This window comes from Dromaius novaehollandiae, chromosome 21, assembly GCF_036370855.1.
Source record: "Dromaius novaehollandiae isolate bDroNov1 chromosome 21, bDroNov1.hap1, whole genome shotgun sequence".
Taxonomy (NCBI): domain Eukaryota; kingdom Metazoa; phylum Chordata; class Aves; order Casuariiformes; family Dromaiidae; genus Dromaius; species Dromaius novaehollandiae.
This window is the reverse complement of record NC_088118.1, coordinates 4,253,817-4,276,367: the sequence shown is the minus strand read 5'-3', so window position 1 is coordinate 4,276,367 and position 22,551 is coordinate 4,253,817. Positions and strand designations below refer to the sequence as shown.

Sequence of the window (22,551 nt, the reverse complement as noted above, 5' to 3'; positions counted from 1 at the left end):
TGCGACCTGGCTGTGTATCTCAGCATCTCTGTGACATTACTGATTTATTTGTAATCCCATTTCCTGACACTCAGCAGCAACAGTTCAGTTCCCTTGTAGCTTTGGCAACGTGGGAAGCTTTCTTCCACCACCGCGACACCCTGCCACACGTCGCTTCTGGGGATGCCGGAGACTCGGCGAGCAACTTTCCCTCCCTTAGCCCAGAAATGCTTGGCTTTCCCCCACCCTGGCAATGAACACCTTCCCCTTCACTTTCCTGAACGGCAGTCGGCTACATGCCTTCTGCCAGTTCTCGACTGTCCGTCCCTTGCCTCACTCGTGCCATAACAATGCCCCGTCAACCCCCCTTTTTCCATTCCTCCCCCAGCTCTTACAATCTCCCCCGCACACCCTCCTAATTGGCAAGAAAAAGGAAAAATACAGGTGCCACAAAGCACCCTCTGTGGTAGCTCACCCTCCCTCAATGATGAAGTAGCGCAGCTTGTCGTTGCTGTCCCGCGAGGGCGTCGCGTAGCACTTGTTCAGCGTCAGGATCAAGTGGGTCGAGTCTGCTCCGACGACAAAGACCCCCACGTAGAGCACGTCCCGGGTGGTCAGCACGACTTCGCCCTGGCGATAGGGGTGCTTATAGGATGAATTTTTATATAGGGCCATCTTGGTCGTGAAGGTGCCTTCCTGGGTCGGGACCGTCAGGTTAATCACACTAGTGATGAAATAAAAACAAGCTCAGAGTAAGGCAAAAACTCGCAAGGCAGCGCCACACCTCAACCCCATGGAGAAAGGATGGGATGGGCAACTTGCCGCCACGCTTACCTCAACATTGGCCTCACGACAGAATCCAGAGAGATTTTTATATCCAGCTCGTAGGCGCAGGAAAACTCCACGTTGATGGTTCGGTCCCGGGTGATGATGTTGCCTGTGTTGTTCGCGCTTTCGATCCACACCGTGTTCTTGTAGACGATGTGCGTGCCGTTAGACTGCAGAGGAGGCAAGCGGTGCCGCGTGAGCTCTCCTGTCTCCCTTCTCTCACTCCTAACACGCCCCTCACCCCTGAAACCAGCCAAACGACGGAGGGCTCGGCCACCCCTCTGACATTGCTGGCCCTCGCCGGAAGGGTTACGAACAACAGCGGCAAGAGCCTCGGCTCACTGCCCCGCACGGCAATACCAACGTACGCTCGCCCAAACCGCTGTCACGCAACTAGCCGACCTACGTGCCACTGAAAGGTATCCCACCCCTGCATCTAGCCATGCCACGCCGCTTCTGAGAGGACAGCCGTTCTGGCACACCACCCCCAGTCCTACCGGCCCTGCTCCCCCATGGAGAAGTCCCCTGCAGCGAGCGGCCTGCCCTCTGCTCCCAGCTCTGCTTCCCCTCACGCCGCCGTACCTGCACCACATTCCCGCAGTTCCCCTTGGTGTTGTTGATCTGGAAGGAGATGAAATCCTCCCCTTCGATGCCGGGGCAGTGACGGTCATTAACACGCACCCCCTCTCGCTCGAAGCCCAGCTGAAAGAGCTTGCATTTCGAGATCGACACTTCCATTTGTGCAGCTTTGCAGGTCACCTCAGCATCAATGATGTCATGTGTGTCTAGAGAAGTGTAAAATAAAGTATAAGAACCTCCCCCAAAAGTGCCGCCAACCTGGCCCACCAGCCTGCCTGGCCCTCTCTCCTCAGAGGTGCCAGCATGAGCTGCTCTTGCAGGAGAGCACAGTGGTTCTTGTCTATCTCCCAAAACAGCATCACGCAATAACAACCCCCCACCCCCAAACCCTGAGTGCCCAAATGGCGACGGTGCTCGCGCCACTGGCCGCTTGTGCCAGGGAAGACTTACAGCATATGCACAAACACAGGACAGAGGACATGGCCCTGCAGCACAACCCCACCACACCCGGTATGTCTGATGCACTACGTTGGTGCACCCAACTGTGGGGCTCCCGCTCTCATAGGGAACCCACTTGCAGCCTCAGGGACAGCGAGCGCGGTCTCAGAAACCTAATGGGCACACGTTTCTGCGGGGTGTTGTGCAGAGGTCAGTATTGTGCCATATAGCACTTAAAATCTGCACAAACATATAACACTGCAGGAGCCTACCTATCTTCTACCTCACCATGCATCGGGTCAGGACCGCCAGGGCACCACAAAAATACTCTGAGCTGCGAACATGAGTCCGCATTCCAAGCAGATGCGAGACTGTGGCAGTTTTGGCTGCAGCTTTGCCCAGCAATCGAATCGCCGTGCTTTGCCAAATTACAGCTTGCTCGTGAGACCGAGAAAACCAAATGCACGCACCCAAACAGAAGTGGAAGAGATTCCAACTTGGCTTTGCTCCTGTTTGACCACTCACAATGAAACAAGCCCAGCTAGGTAGGTATCCTGACACCCAGCACCCCCATTTCACAAGCCTCCGCTGTCAGACTGCCTCCAAAATGCCCACGCTACTCTGACCCGACACCGAGCACCACTTCACTGCTGGGACGAGAAGACTCACTGTTTCCGTAGGGCGGAGGCTCGATGCAGCCACACAGCTCCCCCCCGTTGTCCAGCTCGCAGCTTCGGTTGGGACAGTCAGCGCCCACACAGGGGTCTTCCACCACTCCTGCTAAAGAGGAAAAGAGGGACGAGAAACGACACCTTCATTCTCAGACCAGACTGCGGACGCTTCTGCGTGCCATCGGCAGCCCAGCTGAAGCCATCCCCTCTGGTGACTTCCCCTCTCCACCCAGGGTCAGCTCGGTGTGAGACTTAGAAGAAACCTCCCCTAAACTCATACTGCATGGCTAGAGATCCCCCAGCTCACTTACAGCAATTCTCCTTCTCGATCCATTCGGTACCCAAGATGCCGAAGGTGCGGCAGGCCTCTCCGTAGGCAGCGAGTGAGCCACAGAGCTGGAACTTCTTGTGGTTATAGCAGCCGTCTAGAAAGCAGGACTCATAGAAAGGCAGGGGATCCAGCAGGCCGTAGCAGGGCTGAAAGAAGCCTTTCATGTCCGTCAGCTTCAGGCAGTAGCTGTCGCTTTGCAGCATCTGGATCTGGACGTTGTCGCAGGATGCAGCGTACTGAGAGTACTGCAGCTCGTTACAGCTGTGGGCATGACACACAACACGGGAGTCCAGATGTGCCTGACCTGCTGCCCGACCGTATGCTCCCGCTCGCAACGAACCCCTCTGCTCCTGCCCGCGTTGAGCGCCGCAGGGCCGGCCGAGAGCTCACCTCTTCTGCATGCCGTTGGTTTTCCAGCTCTGGGCCAGCACCACGCTGCTGACGACGGGCTTCCCCCTCAGGGTGACGTAGTCGTCCGTCCGGTCACCATTGAAGTTGCCGCAAAGGCCGCACACCTTGTTCTGCAGCCGCTCCCCGATGGTGATTTTGATGACGTTAAAGCCATTGTAGCGAATCTGGATATCAGGGCTCGAGTCGATGACCAGGAAGCCCTCCAGGCTGTAGATCTTGGTGGAAAGCCCGGTGACAAAGGGGACGCTCACCTGGCTGCCGTTCACCTGGTTTGGGAAAGGATGCAAGGCTGACGTTGCCGCTCTAATTTCTGCCTCCCAACGTAAGCAGAAGCCACCTGAAAACATCAGCGCTAACACCTCCCCGTGCCCCGGACAGGAGAACACCACATCTCTTGGGGCAGCCCCTTTGGCCAGGTCGGGGCTGAGCCAAAGCTCAGGCCACGGGCTCATTCTCCCCTCGCTCAGGGAGTTGCTCCCCTGCTCCCCGACTGCTCGGCCCTGCTCCGGGAGGGCAGACGCTTTGGACAAGACCTTACCTTGACGGTGTTCCTGTCGCTGATAAGGATCTGCTCCTCGTTGATGTAGAAATAAACAGGGGAGATGATGGTGAGGTTGGGTGAGGACCACTTGTCAAAGTTGATGATGAGCTGGAAGGAGAAGTCGGGCAGCTTCTGGCAGATGGTGGAGAGGACAAAGGCGCAGTTGGCCGGGAAGCGCAGGAAGGCTCCGTCGAAGGTGCGGAAGACGCCGCCCCCCGCCGCCAGGCAGAAGGAGCTCTTGGTGCTGAAGCAGCCGCGGACGCCGTTGCGGAGCGCGCACTCCTCGTCGGACTTGCAGTGCCGCGGGTCGCACTGGATGAGGTTGCGCCGGAAGCAGCGGCACCGGCGCGTGCAGTCGCTGTTCCAGAAGAGCTGCTTGGGCTGAAAGACAGAGGCGGGAAGACAACCCGCTCAGGACCCCGGTCTGACGAGGCTCAGACGGTGGGGGGACGTCTCTCAGAGGACGCCACTGATCCCACACCATCTCTGACACCAGCACTGGCACTTTGACAGGGTCCGGTGGGTGCAGCCGTCCCTGAACAGGGGACGCCCCATGGCATCTCTCCTGGTCTCCAGCCCCGTGCGTGGCAAAGCAGAGCAGGACCAGCGGGAAGGATGGCCGGAGCCGCACAGCAGGGGTGACCTCGCTGCGTCTCACCCATTTTAGGATGTGGGGGGGATTTGAGGGTGTGGGCTGGGGGTCCCGGGACTGGCGGAGGGCATGTAGGGCACACACATCGCTTTCTTACTCTTGTGGGGGAGCAGCTCGGTCTCCCTGGACAAACAGGGGCGGCTGCACAAAGCAGACACAAATCTGCGACAGCCAGCACCACGTCCCGGAGGCCATTTGGTCCACGCTGCGCGATGGCCGAGTTTCACAGTCCATGGACCCCATCAATCCCTTTCTATCCTTCACAGACTCTCCGATGCACTTTCACTCTCCTCAGCCACAGGGAAAGGCAGAGCGGGCAACGAGGGTGGAGAGACGCGAGCAAAGCACAAGGCGACGACATGCAAATTCCTCCCAAATCTTTGCGACTCCGCCACAGCAAAGAAACAGCAAGTTTGCATTTCCACAGCAACCACCTGCCCCTCTTGCACACACACAAAAAACCACAGCAATCTGAACAGCTCCCGGACCACCTCTCTGTGCTCTGCCTGCCAAATACAGATCGACTGAGGTCCACATATCAGAAGACTGGAATAATTGCACAAAACCAGTTTCTTTGGCTCAGTGATGAAACAGTGCACGTAACATCTTCAGCAGGAAAATAACAGCCACACAACTGCAGGCAATGCCGCCCACAGAACGTGGTGGCCACCCTTCTCAGCAGCATCTTGTGCAACTCGTAGGTCAAAGTAACCTACCCGTGGCTGAGACCAGGCATGTATCGACACGCTTTTGGCCCTGCGTCAACCTGCCCCGGGACTCCCTAGGCCCAAAGCCTCTGCCGGCCCCTCAGTCGCCAGCTGCACACCTTTCACCTGGGCAGCATAGCAGTGGGGATCAGCCAGCGTGAGGTTTGCTGTTCAATGCCAGCCCAGGCGAGATCGCGGCTCTTACGCGCAGCGCTTCGCGGACGCCAGCATCCGTACCGTGCACAGCCCTGTGTGCACAAAACCTGTTTTTTCATCCGTGCCCTAACGCAAACGGCCTGCAGCCTGCCTGCCTGTTGGCTCGGGCTGAGAGACGCTGAGCCCGGGCAGGGGGTCAGTGCACGCTGCTTGCATAGTAAACAGTTTGCGCAGGTGCTGGCCGTGCACGGCTTGTTCCCTTAGAGGCAAACACAGCACACCCCTGGGGTACGTTGCTACCCCGGGGAAAAGACACGACACGACACCGTACAAGGCTCCAGCCTGTCCATGTTCCCCGCTCGGGGTGCCAGATGCTAGCGGGCAAAACCAGAACAGGGGTGGGGGAAGGACCGAGAGAAGGGCACGGCCGACGTACCTCGTAGTATTTGCCGTCCGAGTAGCAGCCGCAGTTGTGGGGAAGGATGCAGCTCTTGCCGTTCAGGACATACCCCGGGTCGCACTGGCACCCCTCCACGCAGTAGTGGCTGCAGTCGCTTTTCAGGCGGATGGCGGCACATCGGGGCTGGCACAGGGACACGCAGCTCTCGTAGTGGCTGTTGGGGGGACAGCTGACGGCTGCCATGCAGAAAGGGGAGAAAGCGGGGAGGCGCAGGTTAGCTCGACAGACAAAACTGGCCTCTCTAACTGGCTTGGCAACCGGTATCATTTTTGGCAGCCGGTTATCATTTTGGCTTGTTATCTTTGCCATCCCACCAGAAACCCTGAGAGGGTGGTTCCAGCCCCAAAGGTGCACACACCGGGGAAAAAACCTCTCTGTGCCCTCGGCCTCACCGGCTTGAAAAGGGAGACGAGGGGTGACCCTGGACTGAGCGTGCAGTGTCCCGGGTCCCGGCTTCGCTGTCCGCGCTGTTGGCAGCAGTGCTTTCTAAGCCATGACTTTGTGTGTAAGACAGAAGAACAGCACATATTTAATTGTCGGTCTTGTTAGCAATGAAAATTACTTTCCATCTGATTTGCCAGATAGTCTGGCTGCCAGAGAGAGTCCCTTTCTGCAGCACCTAATTGGACACTGCGCTGTAAACTTGTTGACAATAGCAGGCAGCTTCATTAGTGCAGACGCGGACTCTTCTCTGTGAATATGACTAATACAATTCATGCTTAACAAAGGAAGAGTAGCTGACGCTGTTTGAACTGGACTCTTAACTCTTTCCGTCCCTGCTTTTGCTACGGCACATGCAGTTTGAAACAACTCCAGCAAATCGACTGCGGGAGCGACGCTTTTCCCTGCGAGAGCGATGGGCCTGCCGGTGCCTGGCGTGCTGCTGCCCCGCGAGCGGGTTTCCCGGCACAGGGGAGCTCCAGGCACAGTCCCGCAGTGTGCCTGCTGCAATCTCGGGACTCCAATTTTAACGCTTCTCAGCGTTAGGCTGCTTAGGGACCAGGGACCCTCCTGGCACGGGGACAGCACTGCACCGACGTGAAGCGGGTCGGGCGGCAGCATGGCCCTTCCTTAGGATCCGGCATGGCCGTTCTGACCCGAGCTAGGGCAGAGCAGGGCTGTGGCTGGCTCTGGCACGGAGCCGAGCAAATTACCAGACAGACGTGTTTTCTCCCAAATGCGCAGAGGCCTGTCATGTTCTGTGGCCATCGCTCATTCTTCCACAGCTCTATTTCCTTTATGAATGTGTCAACAGGAGAGATAAACTCCTGCAAATCTGCTACGCATCTCTTCCTTGTCAGGCTATTTGCTCCGCTATTTTTCTTCCGTGTCTCCTCTTCTCTGTATCGTGGTTGACCACTGCTTTATTTTTGGCATCACTCAGACTGCTCTGGGTCGCATAAGTTGGGCTGCTTCCCTTCGCATCGCATTGGCCTCCCGAGGACTGCAGAGGTTGGCACAGTGCTGCCTGTGCTCCTCTCCACCTGCGTTGGGCATTCCTGCAGACACTCTTTACCTAACACATCTCTGCCCCTCCCTTCTCAGGCAGCTTCCTTGCAGCAAGGTGCCCTTCTTATAGCCAAGAAAGGCTTGCGTCAGCAGCCGTTGCTTTCTTGCCCAGGCAATTACATTTTAGGGTCAGGAGGAGGCTGCAGGGGGCTGGAAATTGTCTCCTCCTCCATCAAAAGCAGGGACAAGCTTTAAATCCTTTCCACAGCGTGGAGGCACTTGCACTGAAAACAGATCAACAACTGCCCTTTGATGTCAAACGCCAAAAAGGTTTCAGCATTGTCCACATCGCAGAAAGGTGCCTCTAAAACCCATCCCTCAATGCTGGTGGGTCAGCTACTTGGCCTTCACCTGGCAATGGGGGACACAGGTGGCACGCGGGGAAGCCAGACCTCCAGCTGCCCGTTTCCTGGACCGTTCTGCCTTGCACATGTTTAGCTACTGCACCTACAGCCCCTACACTGCTTTCTCTCACTACTCCATCAACTGCCTCCTTATCCGATGGGGAGGTATGGCAGCCCTCACGTCCTCCCCACCCCCTGACGTCCGGCTTCCTCCAACCTGCACGGAACAGTGCAAGAGTCGGGCAGACAAGCAGGCATCCGCTAGCGTAGACCATCTCTATCGCCACACCTCCGGAGCGGACCCCCACGACAGTCACACACCCAGCGTCATCTCCATGGCCCTCTGCGCCTCCCACATCCTACTGGGCTCGGACACGTCAGCGTCTGGACCACAGCGTGCCCGATCCCTCAGCAGCGATACGCGTGCCCACAGTGAACGCCGCAGATCTGCCGCTGCCTCAGGGTTCTGCCCCAGAGCAGACAGCCCCAGAAGATGTGTCCAGGGAAGAAAGGCTAGAAGGCAGCATGGTACTCACAGCAGGAGGTGAAGTTCCTCCAGCCGGTGATGGCGATGCCCTGGGTCTGGCACGTGCTGGCGTAATTCTGCAGCCAGCTGCAGGCTGTCTGCATGGCTCCCCCGTCGATGCAGGTATCGAAGAGACAGTTCTTGTAGAAGAAGCCGGGGCTGATCTTGCTGTGGCACTTTGCGAAGACACCGCTTTGGCTGGGGATGAGGCTGCACAGCTGCTGCGGTTTCCAGAAGCCTTCCACCTTCCCACAGGCAGGGCAGCGGTCACCGCAGCCCACCTGGCAGAACGTGTCCCGCCTGACCCAGCTCTGGCCAAAGTCAGTGACGCCAGCCGCCGCCAGACCGCTGGAGGCCACCAGGTCGTCCTCGGGGTTGCCGTTGTAGCGGCCGCAGAGACCGTAGGTCAGGTTCTGGAAGCTACGCGGGACAGTGACGGAGAGGAAGGTCTTCCAGTCGTACACCACCTTCAGCCCAAAGTCGGTCTCGACCACGATGTGAAAGCCAAAGGCAAAGATGTTCACTTTCCCCTGGCCCAACTTCAGAGGCAGGTAGAGACGTTCATTGTTAATCTGCGGGAAAGAAAACAAGACGCCTAGTGAGCAGAGACAATCAGTGCTTCCGCATGAGGATGCGAACGAAAGCAGTTTGCTGCTGAGACCAAGTCTCTGCCAGCCTCCTTACAAGCTCCAAAGAGCAGTGGCCAAAAGGAAGGCCCCCTCCGAAAGCTGTGTCCCATGGCACCTTAGGGAAAAGCCTAGGATATTCCCTGCTCCCCTTCCCCTCTAGAAAGCTCATAATCCATAAGGAATTGTGGAACAGAAACCCCAATGACTTTTGGGAGCTGTGGCTGACACGGGCAGAAACATTCTCTCAGATGGGGATATCCAATGCTCCCAAACCGTGGCTGGGCCATTTTCCCGAGCGAAGGGTGACTGCCTCTCCCCCGCCCTCGTGGCCCCCGCTCACCAGCACTGTGTATTTGTAGGCACGGTGGATGACGATGTTGTAATTGAAGACCTCCACTTCCACTTGTTTCACCCACAGGGCCAGGGACGGGTCCCGGTCCTCGTTCTTGGCGGTGACGGTGAACGTGGGGAAAGTGTCTGATCTCTCCGACCTTGGCCGGGAGATCGTGGTGCAAAGGACCAAAGTGCAGCTGCTCTGGAAGTCGAAAGAGAAGCCGTCGAAAGTCAGGTAGTGTCCGTAGCCAGAAACGATGCAGGAGGCATCAGTGCGGACGCGGCAGTAGTAGAGGCCGTTCTCCTCCAGGCAGTACTCATCGTCCTTGCAGGGGACGTTCTCGCAGTACACGCTGTTGTCGGAGCCGTTGCAGTAGCAGAGAAAGTGGCAGGAGATGTCCATCCAAAAGCTCTGGTTGGTGGCCAGCTGGCGCCCCTCGAAACTGCAGCCACACTCGCTGCGAGGAACGCAGCGGGTGCCTTGGAGAGCGAAGCCGTCATCGCACTGGCAGCCTTCTGCGCAGCTGTCCATGCAGACGGGGCCCGTCGCCAGCGTTTCGCAGGTCTCAGTGCAGGTCATGCACTCCTCAAAATGGCTGTTCTCTGGGCACGTGAGAGCTGGAGGGTGATCAAACATAGTACATGGCATTAGTGGCTCTGGTGGCCTTGAGGGAGCAGGCAATGTGGGAATGGACAAAAGGTGGGATAATGCAAGGATCAACTGCTTCAGAAAGGAAAGCAAGGGGAGGCCTGGTGCCACCAACCTCCTGGCCACCTGCTTTGCACAATCCTCTTTATTCTCTCCTCTCCCTATCACTGGTCCTCGCATCAAGTCCTTGCCTTGCAAAGTACCAAGTGACATCTCCTCCCACGAATTCTAAGGGGCCGAGTCCAGGGCACGGCCTTCAGATGTCACCTAGAGCCGAGATGACGTGCTGTTCCCCCACTTCCCCAACAGATGCCATTCTTAAACCTCCGTGACAGAGACAGAGGCTACTCCACCACCTATTATGTACTTCTGCACTGTGGATTTTTCACATTTGCTTTTGAATTATGAATGTTTTCACATCAACAGCAAGTTTACAGCGATAGCTACAAACATGCCTTCTTCAAATTAGCCTCTGTTGATGGCTTGCAGTACTGTTAGAAACCATCTGCGGTTCTGTAACGCTCCTACACGGCATCGTAAAACTCCTGATGTCTCCTGAAACACCACCATGAAATTACTTAATTGGGAAATCTGTCTCTGCAGGCACAGGCACCACTTAGAAAATACCTTCAGTACAAAGCACGACACTTTCTTGTCTTCAGGCTCAAAAACATTGCACTCTTAAAGTACAAGTCACCCGTTTTCTTGCCACCTCCCACAAGAATGGGCCCCCAATGCAATATGGGACTGGGGTTTGCTACAATGCTGCTATAGCTAAAGTGGGTTCCCAGCTGAAAAAAGCGAGAGACCCACTAAAGAAGTGAGGAGACTCGCCTGCTTCCTTTCCGCTCACCTGAATGCGGGGCTCCACGCGCTACGTGGGAGAGCACTTCACGCACGCTGGCTGCCGTCACAGAGGAAAGCTCTATTGGACGGCGCTCTTCCAACAGCAAAACAAACCTTTGACTGACTGGTATTTGCTGACTGCGAGCCTTCACTTTGGTTCCCTAGGGTTGTACTGTGGGAGCAGTGGGAGAGAGCCGTAGGGCGGTGCTGCACAAAAGAAAATGTGCAGTGACCCCTTTTGCTTCTGCATTGTATCTCGATACCCCCACAACAGACAGCCTCATTCAACTGGAGATTGTTCCAGTCCGTCAATATTGCAAATACTCTCACAGATGTGTTTAGGTGCCATGCTCCCGAATTACGGCCCTGCCATGCTGGCCACAGTATGGAGATTGAAGGAGGAGATGGGATTTGCTCCCTAACGCTTGCAGTTCTCCACAAAGAGGAACGCTGCTTATTTTGGCTCAAAATAACTGCCTTAGACTTCGCAAGCCAGAGCCATTTCCCTGATTATCTACTTCAACTTTCTGCACAACCAAAAGCACGTCCGCTAGATTTTCCCATGCCCTAGCCTCCGTCATCGTACAATGAGAGTAAATAAATCGCTCCAGATCTCCAGTCTTGAGGCACCTCTTCCCCTCCCCATTTCTGTGATTTTAGACGCCTACCGCTGCCATAAACGCTGGATTTCTAGTGAGCTTCTGACATCCCTCTGGCTCACAGCCACCCTTCTGAACGCCCTTTCTATAACATGCTTTCGATCCTCAGCTGCAGCAGAACAACAGCAAGGGGCACAAGCAAGTGACGGGGAAGGGGGGAAGAAAGGCCATAACTTCTGTCATGCCATAGGATGTACATCCCATGCACACCAAAAAGACCTGAGGAAAAGATACCACCTGAGGTCCTCTGTGCGCCCTCCAACCCCCCAAAAAGTACTTAAAGGCTTTTCTGGACTCACGGCAAAAGCTGTAGCTCCTCCACTGGCCGATGTCCACCTCTGCGTTCTTGCAGGCGCTGGCGTAGCGAGCGACAGAGTCGCAGAGCTCCGACTGGTTGCCTCCGCTCTGGCACAGACGAAACAGGCACGTTCTGTAGTAGGCTGAGACATTGACCACGCTGTGGCACTCCAGGAAGGAGCTGTTGGTGGGGTCATTGATGATGCCACATTTGGAGCGGCTCCTGTAGTACTTCAGCAGCTCCGAGTCGTTGCTGCAGGCCTTGAGGAGGTCCCCGCACTCGCCGTTGCAGATCTCGTCGAACGTGGTCCAGCTCTCCAAGAAGAGCTCTAGGTTGTCCGTGCACTTGCCGTTGGGGAGGCAGAACTCGTCGCTGCTGTTGCCGTTGAAGAAGCCGCACAGACCTCCGGTACAGTTGAAGTAGGCAGTGGAGAGGCGTATCTCCAGGAGGCCTGAATCATAGTACTGGATGCTCAGGAGGCCCTCCGACTCCAGCACGGTGCCGTTTTGGCTACGGTAAATTTCCAGTCGGCCAGAAGGGTGGGAATACGGCAGCTCCACGTCGTAGCCGTTCACCTGCAAAGAATGAGCGTATTGAGCTGCTTCCAAGGGCAATGTGAACGCGCGGCCATTCCTGCCCACCAGCAAAACCGTATCAGCAATGCGAAACGCTTCCCGACCCGGGCTGGACCATCAAAGACTGGGCACTGCCTTTGGCTGAGGAAGCAGCTGCTTCCCTGCATTTTGTCCCGCAAACAGAGGACAATTTCAAGGAAGAAAACATTGGAGGAGAAAACAGTAATGTTAGAAAAGCCTCCAAAGTCAACTCAGCAAGCAGACAGGAGTAACAGTTGTATTACAACAACTTCAGAGTCACCTAAAGGGCCCCAAAGCGGCAGTGACACATGTGGGCTCCCTCCAAGTGCTGCCATAGCCCTCATGTCTCAAACGCTTTGGGACAGAGCTGTGTGCTGGCTGGCAGCACAGACTTGCGCCGAGGTCACGGGCAGAAGTGACTCTAGGTCAAATCTGCGGTGGAGGATGCCAGGGCACTTGCTTCATTCCCTGCCGACACAGCCGCTGCTGGACGGCTCCTTCCAGAGGCTGGACGGCTATTACTCAGTCCCCTCCTGAGAAAGCCTCGAGCTGGGCTTTCATCAATCTGGCCGAGCTCTTCTTGCATCTTGCACCATCATTCACTGCTAATAAATGTTTGGCAAATGAGGCTTAGCTGGGAATTTTAGCAATGGCTCTAGTTAATGATGCATGAGACAGAATACCATCCCGCTTTCTCTCTTGTGGCTGTCCTGGCTCAGCAGGACAAAGAGAAGCAAACCCTCCCGGTGAAACTCCGAGCAAGCAGATAGGGTTGGGATTAGAGATATTCCGTTAGAGATGCTCCTTCTTCTCCACAGCCATTTTGCTGACTGTAACAGCAGTATAACCACTGGCTCTGCAGGCAACTGTACTTTTAATTAAAAACCAAGGGCTTGCAGTATACAACTTGCAGATTTATTTCCCGCATGCCCCCAGTCTTGGCAGTTTTTCAGAGCAGAGTTTCTGTGGGCAGACAGCTCACAGCCTCACCTTCCCTGTGCCGCGAGAAAGGTGCCTGAACAAATACTCGTTAAATTCCAGCTCCTCTCCACGCTGGGACATCAGTATCTGTTGCTCTGTGGCCAAGCCCCCCCACCCACTGTCTTCACTGACGTGACATTAAACAGGTCAGGCCTTCAGAGACAGGGGAGGGCAGCGCGCAGCTGGGAGCAGGTTGGGAGCCCAGTATATGCTCAGCTCCTCACCGTCCCTTTGAGGTCAGGAGCCCGAGATAAAATGTCCTGGGAGCAGCAACTGCTCCGATGGAGAAGGGGTTTCTCAGAAAGGACATCATGACGCGGTGCGAGCCCATACCTCCCGCCCTGGCCGCAGGGACAGTGGCCGTATTACCTTGATCTCTGCTGGGCTAGTGCCTCCGATCTTGACCTCTTGGCTGACGGCCTGGATCCTCACGGCACGGAGCCCGTTAGGAGCAGATCCCGGCTTCTTTTGGCTGATGTCCACTTCGATGAAGTCCGGTCTCTCTGGGCATGTTTTCAGCAGCGTGTAGGAGTGTTCCAGCGGATAGGGGAACACTACACCATCAAATGTCTGCAGCACCTGGTTCTGCCCCACGAAACACAGGGCTTCCCGCTTGGGATAGCAGCCCTGGTAGCCGTTCTCAATAGCACAGATCTCTCCTTCCTGGCAGGTCGTATTAAAGCACCTGGCCTCCCCGCCGTCCTCGCACTGGCACTCCACCGTGCAGTCCGCAGCAGCCCAGAAAGACTCCCCGACAGCGTAGTATCGGCCATCGACATCACAGCCGCACTTCTGTACGGGGACGCACTGGTCCGTGCTGAGGACGTGGCCTTCGTCGCACTCGCAGCCCTCGGTGCACGGGGAGCCACAGGCCAGCGGGGCCGTGAGGTCCGAACACGTGGCTGGGCAGCTGCTGGTGCAGACCGAGTAGTGGCTGAACTCCGGGCACTGCATGGCTGTCGCTGGAGGGGCAGAGAGGGGACAGAAACAACAGGAGGACAATGTGGCTGCATGATTTAGGGCCAGATACCTCTTTCCCACTGGCCTACATTGGCAGCACTGCAAAGTGACCCTGCGGCCTCCCTTTTCTGAAGATTTGCACTTCTCTCCTGCTTTTCCTCATGCACCTCCCCAGCCATTCCTCTTGCGCACGCAAAGGCTCCTCCAGAGCAGCCCCGCAGTGATTTAACATCACGAGCGCAAGGACAGCCCGCAGCTGATCGGCAGAGCTGGCTTCAAAGCAAGGACCGGCGATCGGTACCTGAGCCAGCCCGCTCTCCCATCCAGCCTCTGGCTCTTGCTGCGGGGGCCAAGTGCCCCTGGAGTGAGGTGGAGCTCCCTTCTCCACGTATGACTCTTGCTGCCCTTCCCCGAGCGTGAGGGCCTCATGTTGCAGACAGAAGGGACCAACTGGCTGCTGCCTGGCTTCCTCCACCTTGGGCAACTCCCTCCCCTGGCTTCTTCCCCACCTCATCGCACACCCTGCTCCTGCTCCGCCGGGAGCTTCTGGCAGGCCCCCGAAACCACTTCCCTCCTGCAGAGGGGAAAGCTTCCAGCATGGGCACGCAAAGGCTTACCGCATCCCGTCGGGGTCCGCCAGTCTCCCACGGGGATGCCCAGGGCCTGGCACACCAGGGCATACGCTTGGACGGCTTGACAAAGGCCGGTGCCGTTATTGCGGGAGCCGCAGAGGTCGTAGACGCAGCTGTGCACGAAGGCTGTGGGGTCCACGACGGCGCTGCACTCCCACAGAGGGCCGCCGCTCTTGTTGATGAAGCCGCAATATTCGGAGGTGAAATACAGAGACTCCAAGGCGGCGTCGCAGAGGCTGCAGTTATCCAAACAGCCCGGGGAGCACTTCCGCTCAGGGTGGTACACGCGCCAGCTCTCTCCCAGGTCCAGCACGGATGCTGCTAATCGCCCGTCCGAGCGAAGGGTATCGTCCTCGGGGTCCTTGTTGTAATTTCCACAGAGACCGCATGTCGCATTGGTGTACGTGCCCGGAACAGAGATGGAAGCATAGTGTTGTCCATCGTAGGTCACTAAAAGGCCAAAATCGGTCTCCAAGGCTGTAGACAAGCCACTCTGGTAGACTTTGATTGCACCCAGCTTCAAGGAGACGGGTAAGGACATCACCAAGCCATCGACCTGTGGGAACAAATCAAGAAGACTGAACCATCGTGTGAAACAGCAGAGGCCTCGCGGTACGACCTGGACAGGAGCTGCACGACTCTGTTGCCTGCCATTGCAGGTATGGGAATGTATAGAAAGCCAGCCACAGGTAAGCGTGGGGCATTTTCTGACTCGCGGCTTTGCAGCCATGTGGACTGCCTGCTGACCGTGCCCATTTCTAAAGGGACATGCAGGGCCCAGAAGCGCGATCCATCGCTCCCTGGGCTGCAATCACAGCCTTGCTGTCGGCGCAAACAGCGATTCAGACCCAGAAGGTGGCCTCAGGGCTGTCCTCAGACGGTGGCATGGCCATCGCCTTTGGCTCAGCCACAACTAAGCCAGCTTGTGCCCCAGAGGAGCAGACCTGAGATGTTTTCTCTTTTGGCAGGGTCTTACCTTTACTTTCCCAAAGCTGCCCTTGGGGAGGACAATCTTGTGTGAATAAGCCTCCACAAAGATATCCCTCAGCCAGGAGACGGAGGAGCCGCCTCGGTTCTCGTTCTTGGCCTCCACGTTGAAGTAGGGCAGCTTGGACCCTGGCCAGCACTGCCTGGCAAGGAGGTAGGAGCAGGAACCCTGGAAGTGAAAGAGGAAGCCGTCGAACGTGTGGTAGTGGGGATCTCCAAACACCACGCAGGTGCTGCTCTCCACGGGCACGCACTGGAAGAACTTGATCTTCGGCTCACACGCTTCAAAGGGGCCACAAGCCATCTCCTGGCAGAAGACCTCGTTGTTGAAGTCCAGGCAGCGGCACTTGGTGGTGCAGTTTGCGTTGTCCCAGAAGATCTCTCCTTGACGAAGAAACTGCCCTGAAAAGAGAAAAACAAACCACGTTGCATTGGTTTTCTGAACAGAGGACCCATCACCCCAGGTTAGATGCACCTTCAAACTGAACCGCTTCATCCCCCAGGGAGGTCGGCCAGCCTTACAGTTGAACCCACCAGCTAAGCATATTCCTTCAGTGCTTCTCACAAGCTCGCTTTACGCAGACTCCCAGCAGGAGCCATTTAGCAAAATGCTACAATCGCAGGCTTAGTTTTAACCATACGCTCAGGGCCATTCAAGTCAAAAGCGCATCCTCCCTGCGCTGGAAGTTCAGCAGATGGTTTGACTGCACTCAGGAATCAGAGCTTGCATAGCACCATGCAGGCTGGGAAACTGCTAGGCTACTCTTTCCGTTTTTGACTCATGCTACCCTAATTCTAGTTCATTTGTCCAGCAAATGAGAGCCCTTCATGCTATTTTCTCAAAGGGGAATTGGACTGCAAGCACATGCACTTTGGAGGCCATTTCCACTGCTGCCATTGTAATTACATTGTCCTACAACTTTTTTGATATAACTGGAATTACTCAATTCACATAACTTTGCAGGTCACAGAGCAATCCTGCCGTAAACAGCCCAGAGTCGATTTGTTTCCATTCTAAAAACGTTCATATTAATTCTGAAACTAAAGAGCTGTTGATAAGTAGCTTCCATGCCATACATCAGAGATGACAAAAACCAATGAGTCACCAAACAGCAACAGAATGAGCTAACTTGCAATGCAGCAGTAATTATAACAGGAGTCTCAGGTTTTTCTAGTGAGAGACGTGAGAGGCAGAGAGGAGATCGGTGAACTAAAAGTCGCAAACGCCTGTGAGAGGTTCCCTTCCCTCCATATGGTTGTCCTTCACACTCTTCATTCACATGGTTTTCACTTTGCACGCTGCCTGCTCTACCTCTCCTGAACTTTTCGGTCTCCCCCCACAGGAAAGCTATTTTCTGCTGTATCTCCTCTTAGCGAGACCTGGTCACAACGGCTGCCGAGCCAGCTGTCCCAGCACGTGTGATTCGGGCAATCAAGTGGTGGTAGGCACAGCGAGCCCTCTCACCTCACGCTGCATCTCCTCTCGTGGTGGTGACGAGCTGTCCACCGTGAATTACAAATCCAGGCGCAGCATTTATGTACGCTGCCCTTCTCACCTTGAAGGCAAAACGTGGGTTTCAGTCACTTTGCAAAGTCTGGCCTTGGTTCCTGCAGTCAGCCACTAGATGTTGCTAGACCAGTTCGACCTCACGCAGGGGCTGCACGAGCCTCTGGGTCTAGCGAGGCATTTTCGGTACAAGCCTAAACCCAACTGTGAAGAAGCCACATGTCTCAGAGCAGTGATGCGTTGGCTTCCAGCGGCAAGTGACAATTCGCTCTTGCTATAAAGATTCCAGGAGCAAAGCAGACACTCCAGACAGCTTTATCTGTCAAATGGTAATGCAATAATCTCTATGCAGCAAAGTCCCTTTGCTATCACTGCATGCATTTAATCCCTTTATAGCTCTACACTGTCAGTGACACATGCACAGACACCGTAATTGGTGCAGGGCATTGAATTCGTCCGGCACGCACACGAAGAAGCTGCGATTCCTGCCACTGAAACAAGGGAAATGAAACCAGATGGTCGGCCGTTTCGTTCTGGTGATAAGGCCGAGAAAACGGCCATCTCTGAGCCTCTTCCGTCATTGCCATCAGCATCACAGACAGGACTTGAGACGACGGCTAGGTGGCATTCGGTTCCCGCGAATCGCTGGAAGCCCATCTTCCCTTGCTCTCGTGCTTCCGGGCAGCACAAATGGAGGCTTTCAGCAGCGCTTTGCCAATAAAATTTCAGGAAGGAAACGAGGCTAGCGCCGACGACAGTTTTGTTTGCTGATGTTTGAAAGCCACGCAGACAGCAGAGAAGAGTCCTGGTTGTTTACGGGGCCCTTTCAGGTTTCACAGAGCTGTGGACTCAGGCCTCAACCGCCCTGGGAACTTGCTGCAAACACGCTCCTGGCTAGCTCGGTCTCCAGCAATCCGGTCCGGGAGAATGCCTCCATCCCCTTTGGAGAGGGAAATGCAGCCAGCAGGAAAAGCAAACTGGCTGACAACGGCTTTCCTGCATACGCTGCTAAGGCTGCTCTAGCACACAACAAAACGTGCGCTTTTTGAGATGAATGGCAAAACTCTCTGGCCACTCTTAAAAGCACTAGCCTTTCACTGAGGGCAGACTGACAGTTGTTCCTGGAAGACGGGGGTGACTTCGCCTGGGGCACGCAGCAAATCAGACACACACAGGACCTGAATCCCGGTCACGTAATCCTGTCCTCCCGACTGCAACTAAAAGGGAGCTTTTAACCCTAGATTTCTTTGGCAAAAGTACAAATTGTGCAGCAGCCCAGAGCAGTCATGCACATCACTATTAACCTTCGCAGCTGTGTTATATTTTACTCCTCTGCGCTACAAAATTTTTAAAAAGCCAAAGACGTTTCTCCGTTACCTCTCAGGCTGCAGCCGCGGGCTGGATCTATTTCTCTGCCATCTATTTTGAAAGCCCAGCGCCCAGGGACGTTAACGTTGGTCGTGTCTTCAATGTTGACTATGTCTGGGGTTCTGGAACCTGGCAGGCTGAAAAAATTGGTGATATTTCCTCCGTTGAATCCAGCCTAAAAGAGACACAGATCAAAATTTATCACTCATCCTTGCTAGAGGAAGACAACATTGCATTTCTGTTCAGCTGCTGACACCAAACTTACGGGAGCTTATCCCACAGTGCCTGACGGCGAGCTCGCGACGCCAGCACTGGGTACGTCAAGAAACGAGCAGCACGGGTGAGCACAGCTACGGCAGCAAAGCTACAGCAGCTGTCAGAGCGCTCTCAGGCCAGCGTTCAGCCAGGCAGTGCCCCAGCGGAGATGGGGGTGCTGGGGCGAGAGTTGGGGGTTGTAGCGTCTCCATCCGTGGAGACATTCAAAAGCTGTCTGGACACGGTCCTGGACAACGTGCTCTAGATGAGCTGTTCGAGCACGGGAGTTGGACTACATGATCTCCAGAGGTCCCTTCCAACCTCAGCCATTCTGTGATTCTGCGAGAGCCTCACCTGGGCCATCACACCGCCAAGTCCTGTCAGGGGATCCCCTCCGCTGGCTGTCCCCGTGGTCCAGCTGATTTCATGGTAGTTAAATATGGCAAAGGAAGACACGCCGTCTGTGACCAGAACAGCTTGAAAAGTGTTCACCTGTTGAAAACACAAGTAGATTCACAAGATGAGATTGCTCTTTCCAGACAGTTTGTCTGCCCTTCTTTCACATTGCTCGTTTGCCTAGGCGGGAGACGAGAGCCTCGCAGGGGAAAGCGGCAGATGCCGAACGTGAGCTGAAATACGCTCTCCCTCCTGATGTGACTCCAGCTGCTCCCATCCGGACCGTTCCTTCCATCCGGGAAGCGAAAATTACATTTCTGATCCAATTTAACACCAATAGATGGCAGCACGAGAATAAGCTCATGGAAGAAAAGCAATCGGCAGGATTTGGACTGTTACAACTTGTTATCTTCCCGTTACCCAATCTTAGCTTTTCTCATCACCAAGTTATCTCACTGGGTTCCCTTCTGTGTTCATATTCTACAGCACTGTTAACAGCGGTATGCATCGAAGTCAACCACGTCTTGTACCTAAGGAAACGCTGCTGTGCTTAGCCACCAGATCCCACAGCTACCTGCCAAATCTGCTGATCACATTCTTTCTTTTGCTTGAAATGACTCTGCATTTCCAGCCATGAATATTTCAGATAAATTCACTCAACTGCGAACCCAGGTCTGATGCAAAAAAGGATGTGCTTTGCCAGCTGGTGAAGGCAACATAAAACTAAACTCTTAACTTCTACAACTGTGCAGAAAGGCAAAAAACTTTATCCCCTTAATTAAGATCATGCCTCTATGTAGCTAAATGTTGTTGCAGAACTCAACACTGGGAGCGTAAAGGATTGATTCCAAGTCAATAATTCATCTTAGCTATCTGCATTTTCCTGTCTTTCCCATTGCTTCCCGTCCTAAATAGTTATGTACTGGGTCTAGGCCTTGCTAAACGACCGCTACCTTGGAGAAATAGTATGCCATGCCTTTAGGAAAGTGGAAACGATAGAAAATATCCCCCATCAGACCCATTGTCCAGAAAGCCAAACTAACGCCCAAGAGGTGCCCTGCTGTCGGGTTCTACGAGCCGCAGCCTGCTGAGCACAACCAAACCTGCCATGGCAACTCGGGGACAGGTTGGTGTGTCCTTTCTCCTGTCACCTTTTTGTCCTGCCTGCAGGACTGCACTTTCTCCACAGCAGGGACTGCACATTACTCTGAGTATGTACAGCACACGCGGTGCCCAGCATGCACAGGGCCCCAACATACCCTACGACTACAAGCACTACGAGGCTATCAAGGGGAACAAAGCCCACACGGGTCGGGTGCATCCTTGAGGTTAATGGGAGCTGACCCAGTATCGCTTCTGGATTGGCCGGCAGTCTTCATTAGGAGCGATTACATGAACACATGGATTTCCCAGTTTGACACAGCCAGAAGTGAGTTGGCAACCCTAGCCATACAAAATGGTCCTTGAAAACCAAACCCATTTGATCTGGAGTCACCAAGTGCAGCATCCATGATGCCACATTCACAAAATTGCTATTCAAAGTAAAGATACAGAAATTTCTGCAGCTTTTCTGCATTGCGAAGAATTTCCTCCTTAAGTTGCATCGTGCTATTCTGTGTGCCAACCGGCAGCCTTGGTGGCTATTGAACGGGAAGGCTGCTCTATAACAAAATAAATTGCATTGTGTTGCAAATGTAATTCTTCAGGCATCTCTGTATTGCTCACTGTCTGCAAATATATATATATATATATATGTATTTTTTTTCAGCGAGCACTGGCAGGAGTGGAAAAAAATATGCATTAGATCTCAAGCCTCTCTAACAAATGGAAAAGAGCAGAACTGTGCATCAGAGCCAACTTCTCAAGACAGAAGCAGCCAACTCTTGGCACTCGCAGTTTGCACACTGATCCTGCAAAACCCATTCCTGAAACAATAGTGCGTGTCACTCGCATGCTATCTGCACCCCAGTCTTCTGCATGGACTCTACCAGCAACAGGTGAGCGGTACAGCACAGACCTTGCGATGTCAGCTGTTGTCACAGCTCATATATTAACTATAAATTTAAAAGTGCTTCCTGCCCAGAAGATGATCACACTTGCCACCACCATCCCTGTCCTCTGAGATCAAACTCTTGCATTTATGGAAATGCAAAGAGCTACTGCAGCCAAATTGCTAGCGTGACTTTCTGGTCAGTCTCCATTGGTCTTGCAATACAGAGAGGTCAGTTATCATTGCAAAAATGCCAATATTCCCTTGACTTTTCCCCTTCCTATTTAAGCGTCCACATAGGATTTCAGAGCAGCTGGTTCAACCCTTTTTTATGAGATGCCCTCACCACCCTCTTGGATTAGTGCTACGAAGAAAGCATTTCAACTTCAGCCCTGAAAAAAGCCATAGTGATCTGAAAGGAAAAGGCTATTTTTGCCAAATAAATACAAATTAGAGCTCCCATTTTCTCTTTCCTGCCCCAGACTCCTCAGAGAATGGATTGCAGCCAAAAATTAATTTATTGCCATTTCTTGAACTTGGGCATTTTCTGCAGGAGCAGCTCTCCTTCCTCACGGAGGCAAGGAGAAGGTAACAGCTAAGCTTCGTTTCAGCTAAGCTTCATTTCAAAGCTGCCATAGCCTTGGAAGTTGAGCTAAGAGCGCAAAAATGATCAGAGTTGTATTGCATCCTAGTTAGTCCTGAGTAATGGGGAGAGAAGGGGGAATTATAAAATCCATCATCAAAAGGGCAACCGAGGAGGAGAACAGCACACCGAGCAGAAGATTGTAAGAGAGACAAAGGAAGCCTTCCCCTTCCACCTCCGCACCCATTTGTTTCAGTCACCCCGCTGCCGCGTGCTGTCTTTTCTCAGTATTGGAAGGCCCTGTTCCCTCTCCCCAGGGCTAAGTGCCGGTCAGGTCTATTCCTGCCCCCGTAAATGTACACTCCTGTGCTCGGACCCAGCCCTGGGGTCAGCAGAGCCGCTCTCAAGTCCTTTTGCAGGATCGGATGCAAGTGCGTGTGCAGTTTGGCACGCCTGTTGCTTTCTGCTCCATTCCTGGGCATCACTTGCCCCTTTGGAGTCTCTAAAAGCACCGGCTATACGTGCACACACAGAGCCTTTCAGTGTCAAGTGCACGTACAAGCGGGCATGCTCAAATGCCAGATACACCGCACAGCTCCTTTTGGTACTCGGCTCCCTGCTAAAGGGCGCTTCTGTTTCTCGCCCAACACCCAGGCTACATTACTGCCATAATAAGTTGCCTTTAAACTGAATCACGCTTGAGAAACTGACTGGAGATTAGCAGTGCGAGCATTGAGTGATTCATGCCAT

The 22,551-nt window shown here is 54.4% G+C and overlaps 1 protein-coding gene across 9 annotated transcripts in view; it reads right to left on the bottom strand.

Moving 5' to 3' along the window:
* TECTA (tectorin alpha) overlaps nt 1-22,551 on the bottom strand; it is a 61,560-nt gene that overhangs the window by 6,537 nt on the left and 32,472 nt on the right. For all 9 annotated transcript variants that reach the window (XM_064524278.1, XM_064524270.1, XM_064524273.1 and 6 more), the window contains 16 exons: nt 19,187-19,324; nt 18,587-18,752; nt 15,692-16,104; nt 14,701-15,271; nt 13,493-14,085; nt 11,548-12,121; nt 9,102-9,712; nt 8,143-8,704; nt 5,730-5,929; nt 3,776-4,159; nt 3,217-3,503; nt 2,807-3,087; nt 2,494-2,604; nt 1,390-1,592; nt 814-977; nt 455-703 (listed from right to left, as the gene is read on the bottom strand). In XM_064524278.1, coding sequence (XP_064380348.1) covers nt 455-703; nt 814-977; nt 1,390-1,592; nt 2,494-2,604; nt 2,807-3,087; nt 3,217-3,503; nt 3,776-4,159; nt 5,730-5,929; nt 8,143-8,704; nt 9,102-9,712; nt 11,548-12,121; nt 13,493-14,085; nt 14,701-15,271; nt 15,692-16,104; nt 18,587-18,752; nt 19,187-19,324 — 5,507 coding nt within the window. The remainder of the gene's footprint in view (nt 1-454; nt 704-813; nt 978-1,389; nt 1,593-2,493; nt 2,605-2,806; nt 3,088-3,216; nt 3,504-3,775; nt 4,160-5,729; nt 5,930-8,142; nt 8,705-9,101; nt 9,713-11,547; nt 12,122-13,492; nt 14,086-14,700; nt 15,272-15,691; nt 16,105-18,586; nt 18,753-19,186; nt 19,325-22,551) is intronic.